The sequence below is a fragment of the Xylaria bambusicola genome (assembly GCF_022495145.1).
Source record: "Xylaria bambusicola strain CBS 139988 unplaced genomic scaffold F5B22scaffold_104, whole genome shotgun sequence".
Taxonomy (NCBI): Eukaryota; Fungi; Ascomycota; class Sordariomycetes; order Xylariales; family Xylariaceae; genus Xylaria; species Xylaria bambusicola.
Window position 1 is genome coordinate 49171 of NW_025953657.1, and position 10743 is coordinate 59913.

At 48.6% G+C, this 10743-nt stretch overlaps 3 protein-coding genes across 3 annotated transcripts; all 3 read left to right on the forward strand.

The window, feature by feature from the left end:
* Positions 1-354: 354 nt before the first annotated feature.
* On the forward strand, positions 355-2419 carry F5B22DRAFT_631759 (uncharacterized protein). The gene is made up of 6 exons (XM_047976641.1): positions 355-709; positions 1125-1181; positions 1242-1341; positions 1393-1625; positions 1691-1761; positions 1815-2419. Exons 1-6 carry the CDS (start codon positions 627-629, stop codon positions 1862-1864), a joined length of 594 nt encoding a protein of 197 aa, XP_047824737.1. The 5' UTR covers positions 355-626; the 3' UTR covers positions 1865-2419.
* Positions 2420-4109: 1690 nt separating this feature from the next.
* Positions 4110-7341, forward strand: F5B22DRAFT_652691 (solute carrier family 25 member 42; the record flags this gene model as incomplete). The annotated part of the gene is made up of 10 exons (XM_047979652.1): positions 4110-4118; positions 4199-4540; positions 4636-4914; positions 4984-5120; positions 5175-5376; positions 6304-6349; positions 6535-6590; positions 6704-6781; positions 6866-7210; positions 7264-7341. The coding sequence occupies 10 exons, from the start codon at positions 4110-4112 to the stop codon at positions 7339-7341; spliced, it is 1572 nt and encodes a 523-aa protein (XP_047824738.1).
* Positions 7342-7820: 479 nt separating this feature from the next.
* On the forward strand, positions 7821-10053 carry F5B22DRAFT_631775 (uncharacterized protein). Its single transcript, XM_047976642.1, has 3 exons — positions 7821-8129; positions 8327-8954; positions 9079-10053. Exons 1-3 carry the CDS (start codon positions 8103-8105, stop codon positions 9828-9830), a joined length of 1407 nt encoding a protein of 468 aa, XP_047824739.1. The 5' UTR covers positions 7821-8102; the 3' UTR covers positions 9831-10053.
* The last annotated feature ends 690 nt before the right edge of the window (positions 10054-10743 follow it).

Genomic DNA, 10743 nt, shown 5'->3' on the forward strand with positions numbered 1-10743 from the left:
GGAGACAATCATGTGACAGGTGTTCAGTGTTAGCATGGCAACCATGGTGTTGGAACATTGTCCCGGTTTTCCAGGCATATAAGTTAGTGCCAGTGTATCGGAGGCCGGATTGACCTTTCAATATACAGATGACAAGCTTCAAATATATATATATATATATATATATATATATATATATATATATATAGGTATATAAAGGGGCTTTAGGTAATTTTAGACGTAGACGGCTCTCAAGATATATCTACAAGTGATACCTACGGCGATCGTACAAGGTAGCGTGATCGTCGGATAATAAATTGAGACATTGGCCACTAGTAGACGTCATAGTGGGGCTAATCCGCATTGGGCAATCAAGCTCCATGGTACAATGGGGCCCGAGGATCCCCCGGCTTCTGGACTTGAGCTGCACGCCAACCACTGTCAAACTTTCTCCAGTACTTGACCGAAACACTTCTTGACCACGGAGAAGCTATTTGTTCCGCCATCCACGCTTCTGACGTGTCATCACGATTAATACCTCCAGCTTCGCTCTCCCATCGAGGCTGGTCTGACTTTGATATCTAGTCGTCTTTTCCTGCTTTGCATTTCCCTCTTTTTACTCTGTCAAACAAACCACGTCAGACGCCATGTCTCGAGGTGGCACCACCCTCTACGTGACTGGCTTCAGCCAAGGCACGCGTGCTCGCGACCTCGCCTACGAATTCGAACGGTATGTCAGCTATCCTCGTCGTCCTCGTCCTCGTCCTCGTCCCCGCGCGCGGTGAGATCGATCGACCGCCCAACTTGCGGAAACGGTGTCCGATGCCACCACATCTGAACATGTGCCTCCTCGTCCACCCATCCCGGGACGGTCCTGCCCGTCTCCCGTCCTCCGTCTCCGTCGTTCTTGGCTTCGTCGCGTCCTCGAGCCGTCTCATTGTCCAAGCTCCCACCTTCCACGCCCGCCCACCATCCATTTCAGTTGTCCCTTCCCTGTGATCGAGCGGTCGAATAAATCACCAGTTGCATCGCGCGCGCCGAGTCGCCTGTCTGTCGTGGCAGGACAGCAAAGCTTAACGCAGTCGATGCGATTCATTGGGAAAGTACTTCATGTTTTGTGAGATTGCTGACTTTATCACCCGTAGCTATGGCCGCCTAGTGCGCTGTGATATTCCTGCGCCTAGAAGCGCCAGTAGTCGCCTGTAGGTTTTACTTGGCCTCGTTATCACCGACACTCGGCATATGACTAATGGGAGCAATAGCTTTGCCTTTGTGGAGTATGAGGATCGACGGGATGCCGATGATGCTTATCATGAAATGCATAACAAACGCATCGGTCGGGACGATGTCCTGAAGATTGAGGTATGGACCACACTTCTGGCCTTCATGTCCAAGTTTTAACAAGTTACACAGTGGGCTCGCACGCCTCCCTCAGCCTCTTGGCGCTTTGACTCTGGTCGTGATCGCGATCGACGTGACGGCGGTCGTGGAGGTAGGTCTCCTCGCCGTGGCCGTTCACCCTCTCCTCGTCGCAGCACTCGCGAGTACTCTCCAAGGAAGGATGATCGCCGCGACCGTGACCGTGACCGAGACTACGACCGTGACCGCCGTGACACGCGAGACCGTTCACGTAGCCCAGACACTCGGTAGGTGATATGCTCTTCCCTAAATAGGATATGCCCGATTGTGAGCTAGCTCTGACTAAATGTAGTGACCGCGATCGTGACGACCGCGATGATCGTGATCGCCGAGAGAATGGCACCAATGGGGATGACCGCAAAGGTATGTGCTTCAACCAATTATTTTTTGGGGCAACTCAGCTAACCCTTTTACAGCTGTTGACAGCCCTCCACCTCAACATGACGACTTGGATGTCGCTGACTAAAGGTACACACTTAATTTGCGGCTGTAGCCTACGCATCTTGTCCGGGACTACAAAAAAAGGTTTTTACGTCACAGTGGAATTTCAGTTTCCTTTCCCGTTGGACTGTTGCTCATCGTCTAGTCATTTTTTACCGCCGACATATCTTCGCAGTTTAAGAACGATAACAGAATAACTGTTTTCCTTTCCAAGGAGCGGGCCGTATTTGTCAAGTTGTTAGGTAGTACAATTCATTTCCTTTTTGTGTATACTGGTACACGAGTGCCCCGTGATCTATGGGACGTTCTCTCATAATCACCTGATGAGGATAATGCCGCAATGAGATCGTGTGCACGTACCTGTAATAGTAGATCCAAGTTGGCCTGGAATGCAATCTAAAAAGGGTTCGTGTGGGTGTGTGGCCGAACTGAGTTGTTATTCAACAGAACCTAAACGTAGCCTTTTGCTGATTACCCCTGAACACGTAAATGAGTACGAAATGCAATCTTCATACGATTCGGAGCCAATACTCGATCAGTGTTGTTGCAGTTGGTTGGGTTAGGGGTTAGGTAGTTGAAATGCAATAGTGTCCTATAGTCGTTTGGCGATTGGCTATAGGTAATCTGGTTACTAGGTACCTACCTAATCTAAGTACCACGTAAGGACTACTGAGCAGCGAGATTTAGGCCGCGCTGCTCACTGAAGATGATACTCATCTTGTTATACTGATGTGTCATGTCAATAGCAACACGTTTCCGATATCAAGAGGCAGAGCACCGCGATAGGCCAAGCGCGAAGAGTAGACTTTGAAGCTTGGTGTCCGCCGCCTACTTACGGTATGGTATGTCTTTTATTTAAGATGAAACATGCTGCTAAGTAAATTCTGGTGGCCATGTCTGCATTCCACATGTAAGCGGTAACTATATCCGAAGCTGCGCATTGTTTAATATACGTAATATGTGGTTGGGTTCTAGAGAACCTACTTACACATACACAGTACTACACACATCACATATTTGTATGCATGTAAATACCCAAGTACCTACTACTAAAATCAAGTATATACTTAAGTTACTATAGGCAGGTAGGTACCTAGTTAGTTATTAATAGAAAAAGTAAAATAGAACTACCAAACCTCTTTTGCAACTACCTAGCTACCTATTTTGTCTGTCCCTGAGGCATGTAGATATGTATTGATCTCTACGTAGTTCCCTCGCTCAACGACCAGACAATGATGCTGTTATTTTCCCTGGTAGGGAGAAGGGATCGGGGCCTTGTGACAAGTTCAATCCATAAAACGAGGCAAGGGGAGTCGTCGGTCCACCCGACCAAGGTCCCGTCCGATCGTCCACCTCTACATACATAGGTACATACATACCGTACATACTTAGGTAGGCTGGGTACTTCGTGGTGTAGTACCTCTTGAGCGTATCGACATACATAGAAAAACGCTTACATACTTTATACATATGTATACATGCACACTATTTGCACTACCTCACATACTTACCATGCGCTACATGCAGATAGTCTGAGATAGGTAACTAAATTTTCAAGCAAGTTCTCAGCCGCCCGCGCGCCCTGCAACCCGCCTTTTACCTCATGATGACCATCGCCGGCACCAACGCTACTTGTTCGCATTGTACCTACGCTACGTGCGGGAGAGGTGAACTAATCTTGATTGATCTTGATCTTGTGACTATCACCAACTCGGCCTAATAACATCAGCCGCCGTTTGTTCCTCACCTTTTCATTTCTGCACTGCTCCTTTCCCCCGCGACATCTGCTCGCCCCGTCTTTCGTCTGATAGATTTCACGGCGCTCGTTTGCCTCTCGGCATCCAACACCGACTCCACAGCCTCCCCCGTCATCGATAGCCGATCTAAGTCCCGATCAACCTGTCAAGCGACGACGATTCCTGCAGCGACGACAGCACCGCATTGTTCGCCCGCATTTGTCCATCTGTCTGAGCTCTTCGCCATCATTCTCGTCCCGTCTATGTTAGAACTTGCCGCTACCTTCCCGGACAATCGACTATGTCGCCCAAATTACTAATTCGCTCCTAACGAAGATCGTGTGCTGTCGTACCAGTCGACCAAACTCTCACTGCCCACTTCCGCGCGCGCATACCTGTTGTTTTCTAGAGGAGCCGTTCTTTGATGCTCTCATAACGAACCACGACACTACTTTCTGCCGTTCGTGACGAGGCAACTACCTCTCTTTGGCTGCGGCGCCTCTTTGATCCTTGCCATCCAATCAGACTTCGAACATGTCGCCTGTATGTCTCCTGGGCTGGCTCGGCAGTTCAGCAACCCATATATAACCTTCATCTTAGCCAAAGCTGATTGTTGGTTCCAGATTTCCGAAAATGCCGATGCCGTAAAGGCCAAGTTTGCGCCGGCGAACAGGACGGCCCAATTTCTCGACTTCGTCTCCCAACCAGTAGTCGCGGCTTTCTGTGCCGGTGGTGTCGCCGGTGCCGTCTCGCGAACCGTTGTATCCCCGCTCGAGCGTCTCAAGATTCTGCTACAAGTCCAGAGCGCCGGACACAGTGAATACAAGTTGTCGGTTGGCAAGGCGCTAGGAAAGATGTGGAAAGAGGAAGGTTGGAGAGGCTTCATGCGCGGCAACGGCACCAATTGCATTCGCATAGTTCCTTATTCTGCTGTGCAATTCGGGAGTTACAATCTCTACAGAAGGGTGAGGCTGCCCTCCCTTCTTTACAGGCGTCTTTATTTATTTTCCAATCCACTTCATGATTGTACATTTTCAGCACATTTCTGACGCCATTCCAGCAATTCTTCGAAAGGGAACCAGGTACAATCATGGGTCCTCTTGAAAGACTGGTCTGTGGTGGCATAGCAGGTATCACCTCTGTCTTCTTTACATATCCACTTGACATCGTTCGGACCCGGCTTTCCATACAGACGGCCTCTTTCGCTGCGTTAGGGGAAGTGCCCAAAGACAAGCTTCCTGGAATGTGGTCGACTATGGGGACAATGTACAGATCTGAAGGCGGTATTGGAGCATTGTACCGTGGTATTATCCCTACAGTCGCCGGCGTGGCTCCATACGTATGCTTGATCCCCAGTTGGCTCCCTTAAGAAGTCAAAACATACTCGTCATTACTTACCATCGTTTAGGTCGGATTGAATTTCATGACATATGAATTTGTTCGCAAGTATTTGACGCCAGAGGGTGAGCAGCACCCTAGCGCAGCGCGAAAACTTCTTGCAGGTGCAGTCTCCGGTGCCGTTGCGCAAACCTGCACATATCCCTTGTGAGCTATTGTGACATTCTCTATTGGCGCATCGAGCTAACAGTGAGTTTCAAGTGACGTATTGAGACGGAGATTTCAAATCAATACCATGTCTGGCATGGGTTATCAATACAAATCGATAGGGGATGCTATTCGAGTTATCGTAGCCCAGGAGGGCGTACGTGGCTTGTATAAGGGCCTCGTTCCCAATCTACTTAAGGTTGCTCCTAGCATGGCTGCTAACTGGCTCAGCTTTGAGCTCACTCGCGATTTCCTCGTAGGACTGAAGGCAGAACCCCTCAGCTTATAATATGCTGAGACTAGAGCACGAAAGAAAACCGAATACCCGCCGACTCGGCGTGCATATTGTCGAGCCTTTGATTCATGGGACTATACCTTTACTTCGCCCTTATCTATCGATATCGTCAAGCGACGAATGGCAAGAGATGGTCCAACCAAGACAGGCAAGGCGTTTAAAATCGACAACGAGAGTTGTAGAATGCTAGAAGAATTGGCAACCCTGGGCCTAGGATGGGTTTGAGACATGATAGACACGCAACAGCACTGGCAAGCAGGATTTCCATAGCGGATTCAATTGTATTAATCGCTAGAGGTTTACGTTTTAATGTATACAGGCGGCTCAGCGCATCTTAAATAGAATCTTTGGGGATAAGGCTCACGAGCCTGGCTAGCATATAGATGAACCGGTTACACAATACCTACAATGTATATATGGATCAAGGGATTACATCGCATAGCTAGGTACATACGTGCGAGGACAAAAACAATGATATATCCACCCTGTCACCTTTAACTTAAGCACAGGTTAGGTGCGGGTCGTAGTATGATACCAATATATCATACGAAGACGAACATGACTTTCGCAATAGTTACTCTACTGAATAGACGGGTGTCGTTTTGAAGCAGTTGTAAATTACATGTATAACTGTTGAAACCGCCAACCAGCATTGATCCATATCTTGAAAGCTGAGTAGGGGTAGCCTACAGTGGCTAGCACTAGCCAACCCCTACTGCCAGTCAGATTCATTCTTCATGGGCCCCACTCTTGATAGCAGCCCAATTATCGGAATTGCCGCTTCTCACCGCCCTCACCCGCACACAATCCCACTCCAATTCGAACTTTCGACCGCATCACAGGAAATTTCCTCCTCTATCGACTCCTACTAACCACCAACCACCACAGCATCCCGTCGACTCTCGAGATCGCCAACGAGTCACCGTCAAGATGGGTACGTTATTTCTGTGCAAAATATCATATACAAGTGGCATGTGTGTGTCGTAGAGGTTCTCCAACCTCGAATTGGCCCCATGCTGCGTCCTCGGGTATTCCAGTCTCTTGCGTTGAGAGGCGTTCACGATCCCGATATGAGTATATTGAACCAAAGAAGCTGACCTTTGGCGTTGCACAATCAAGGTATCGACGTGCCAGGAAAACACCACCTCCGTGGTACTCACAGAAAGGCGCCCAAGGTTCGTAGCTAGTCATCTACATTGTTCACACTTACCCAAAAAAACAACAAATCTTCAATCGCCGTTCCACATTTCTAACAAGAAAATACACTAACCCTTGATATCAAACATAGAGCGACAATGTGTACCTTAAGCTCCTCGTGAAGCTTTACCGCTTCTTGGCCCGCCGTACCGACAGCAGCTTCAACAAGGTAAGCTTCAGCTCGAACTCCAACGAGGCCCGCGTCTCAAATCCCACCATTGCAACTGCCAATTAACACTCACCCTCTCTCCAGGTTGTCCTCCGTCGGCTGTTTATGTCCCGCATTAACCGCCCCCCGGTCTCCCTCTCGCGTGTCAAGTCTCAGATCACCCGTGGTGACCAGGCTGACAAGACCGTCGTCGTTATCGGCACCATCACCGACGACAACCGCCTCCTCGAGGTCCCTAAGGTCACAATCGCTGCTCTACGCTTCACTGCCACTGCCCGTGCTCGCATCATTGCTGCTGGTGGCGAGTGCCTCACCCTCGACCAGCTTGCCCTACGTGCTCCTACCGGAAGCAACACCCTTCTGCTCCGTGGCCCCAAGAATGCTCGTGAGGCCGTCAAGCACTTTGGCATGGGTCCCCACAAGAACAAGGTACGGCTCTTTGTTACTTGGATGAGAGTCATCATACTAATTCGTCACTTCAGAAACCCTATGTTCAGTCCAAGGGCCGCAAGTTCGAGAAGGCTCGTGGTCGCAGAAGGTCAAGAGGTTTCAAGGTCTAAGCGAAAGCTTAGTTGGAGTTGGTCATGGGTCATCGGGTCTGTTCCAGTTATACCATCAGAGTATTCGCCTATTGAGAGAGCGAATACTGTGTTCAGGGCTGGTTTTAGCATTTCTGGCGTGGTTCGGTATCAGGGAAAAGCTTATGAATTGAGATATCACGCCATCCTTGTGGCACACCACCAGCTCAGAACCTCGAGGCCCTGTGAAAGAACTCGTGTCAAATCCCAATTGATGATCCTAAAGATTCGGTAGAAGCTTCGATGAATGATGCCGTACATGACTAATACTTGAATCCTGCTACTTATGTTATATTGGTGATGATCATTGGACCCTTATGTGTGAATAATATACTCTTGCTAAATCTGTGCCTAAGAAACCTAACATTGCGAGATTGAGCTGGTACTTTGTAGTCACATGATCTCGCGAGACTAAGACGCGGATCGACCCCACGTTAGTGAACTGAAGTTCGTCATCGCCAGATCAGGTCAGTGATCAAACAGACACATGTTGTATAACTTACTTAGAATTGTTAGAACGGAACACGAGTTTTACGCTGATCGGACTTCACGTCATTAATCTATCGACTCTTGCTGCGCTTGTTGACCAGGCTCCATCATTCTTCTGGCAGTGACACCTTGGCGGGGTTGCAGCTACCCGCAAGACTCTGAACAAAGCAATTATCTTTTAGAGCACGAGTGATGAGCGCATTTCATAAACCATAATCACGCATTGCGGAACACTCGCATTCAACCATTGGAAGATGTGTGGCCGATATGCGCTGGCTCTGGTAGGTGATCTGTAAAACGCACTCTTATAGATGATCACCCAATGGAATACATTGCCCGTTCCATCAATACTATTCAGCCCCATCTATTTTCATCATCTATTTTCATCATATCACAGCCTCAGCCTTGATTTTCATATACTCTTCATCATGCGCTCCACACCTGTCCTACTTGTGGCGACTGACTGACTGGTGCATAGTGGCCCAGCCAGATTCGGCGGATGCTAGAAGATGACAATATGCCTGTTTATGAGGCTCCTGATGACCCTGACGACGGCAACGATGAGAATGCTGGCGAAGATAGTGGCGAGCCGCGGGGAAGTGGATATTATAGTGGTCCAAGGCAGAGTTACAACTTCGCCCCGGGCTATCGAGGCGTGGTGTATCGAGCCGATGTTCCAGATCGGGGCGCGGGGCCTCAATCTCGGCACGACGGGCAAGATACCGATAATGAGCCTCTATCTTCTCCTAGCAAAGGCGCCAAGAAGCAGAGCAGCGATACAGACGAACAGCTTACTGCTGTAGAAAACAACGATCTACATTACAAACTGCAAACTATGAAATGGGGCCTCATTCCCTTCTGGACTAAGCGTAATCCCGGCTATGGCTCCATGATGAAAACCATCAATTGCCGCGACGACTCACTTGCGCAGAGTGGTGGCATGTGGAGCTCTATGAAGGGGAGAAAACGGTGTATTGTGGTTGTGCAAGGGTTCTACGAATGGTTAAAGAAGGATGGTGGTCGTGAAAAGATGCCGCATTATGTCAAACGCAAGGATGGTAAACTCATGTGCCTTGCAGGCTTGTGGGATGTTGTGCAGTATGAAAGTAAGCAAACCCCAAGTCCAAATCATCTGAGATCACCTTACATTCAAAACCCTATGCGCATTGCTGTTGATGTATCTTTTACCGGGCTCCTGAAATTCAACAGATATTAATGAGCGCTTACTAGACGACGATGAGAAACTGTATACGTATACTATTATTACGACAGATTCGAACAAGCAGCTAAACTTCCTGCATGATCGCATGCCTGTGATTCTAGAAAATGGCTCCGAGAAGATGCGGAAATGGCTCGACCCGAAACGTTACGAATGGTCAAAGGAGTTGCAATCGCTCCTAGTTCCATATGACGGTGAACTAGAAGTGTATCCCGTGAGCAAGGACGTCGGCAAAGTCGGTAACAATTCGCCTTCATTCATCATTCCCATCGACAGCAAGGAGAACAAATCCAACATAGCGAATTTCTTCGCAAAAGGTGCTGTGACAAAAAAGAACAGTAAGAATCTCAAAGAGGAGAGGGGCGGAGTAGAGGACATTCCAGATGCAGTGATCAAGCCAGAACAGCCAGAGATTGAAATCACCGAGACCAAAGGATTCAAAGCTGAGGACGACGTCGACGAAGCGGACGAGGCTAAAGTGAAATCCGAAGACATAGAAGGAAACGAGGACACTGAAAAGGTTTCTGCTGGTATTAAGCGAGAAGCAACAGAAGAATCCACGGGAGAGGAACCGCCCAAGAAACTAGCTACTGCGGCGTTGAATAAGAACCAAAGCGCGAAGAAGAACACAGAACAATCGTGGGGGAAAGGGGCCCGCAGGCAGAAGATCAGTGCCACGAGCAACAACAGCAGAAGTCCTACCAAAGCTTCAAAATCGGCGGGGACGCAGAAGATTACCAAGTTCTTCGCGAATAGCTCTTGATTTCTTCTGATCAGGGGTGTGCCACGTAGGAGGACTTCGAATGACTGGTTCCACAGGCCGGTTCATCTCGAAGCCGTGTATTGTATCTGTATCTATGTGTAGTATGCCTAGGGTTTGGTGTTAGCGAATATGACTTTGATTATGCTGCTTGGAAAAGCTGCTGATCTGTTGATGTTATCATCTTATATAGTACTTTTCAGAATATAGGTACACTTCCGCATCACCCTTGGTGATAGCATTCATTGAGTGTGTCGAAAGAAGCTTTCCGGCCTGACTCCTATGCACCTGATTCAACCTAATGGCAGAAGAGATAGTCATAACCTGTCCAGCCACTGGGCGTTTAGCGTGGGCGATGTTGGGATTACTAGCTAAGTTACGCGTGCTGGTGAGCTTAGAACTGTAAGGAGGCCGTTCCATCGTCGTCGTAAGTACGGGCGCGTCAGTCGAAAATGATGACTGAGTCCTCTTTTTGGTAGTTCCGGGTGGAATATGTACGTCTGGGTAGGATCGATGGCTGCACTACTGAAGCACGGGTATTCGAGAGCATTTGGCATTGGAACGGAACTTTAATATTAATTCGATACCCGTCCTCCTACTTCGAGAGCTACGTGGAAAATCTGAGAATTGAGATATTACTAGCTATATGACTGCGTGCCCGACTCTAGAGCCGCTCGCAGGCGGCTTTGTCACAAAGAGCTTGGTTCTACTTCGATACAGTCTTCAAGGTCCTTGAGACATGTAATCCTGCAACCACGATTCTCAACGCCTCTTTCTTGGTCTGTGATAGAACTTGAAACTTTAGTCGTGTAGCAGCAGCGTGACGAGCACTTACAGCAACTGCTCCTGACCGTGATGGTTAGTATACGAACTCTGTACCTTCCATTAAACTTCGTGGCTCGAACTTATACCGACG

Coding starts and splice junctions, on each gene's coding strand:
- F5B22DRAFT_631759 (XM_047976641.1), top strand. CDS start 627: ATGTCTCGAGGTGGCACCACCCTCTACGTGACTGGCTTCAGCCAAGGC. Junction 710..1,124: donor CTCGCCTACGAATTCGAACG/GTATGTCAGCTA, acceptor TATCACCCGTAG/CTATGGCCGCCTAGTGCGCT. Junction 1,182..1,241: donor AGAAGCGCCAGTAGTCGCCT/GTAGGTTTTACT, acceptor TGGGAGCAATAG/CTTTGCCTTTGTGGAGTATG.
- F5B22DRAFT_631775 (XM_047976642.1), top strand. CDS start 8,103: ATGTGTGGCCGATATGCGCTGGCTCTG. Junction 8,130..8,326: donor GCCGATATGCGCTGGCTCTG/GTAGGTGATCTG, acceptor ACTGGTGCATAG/TGGCCCAGCCAGATTCGGCG. Junction 8,955..9,078: donor GGATGTTGTGCAGTATGAAA/GTAAGCAAACCC, acceptor AGCGCTTACTAG/ACGACGATGAGAAACTGTAT.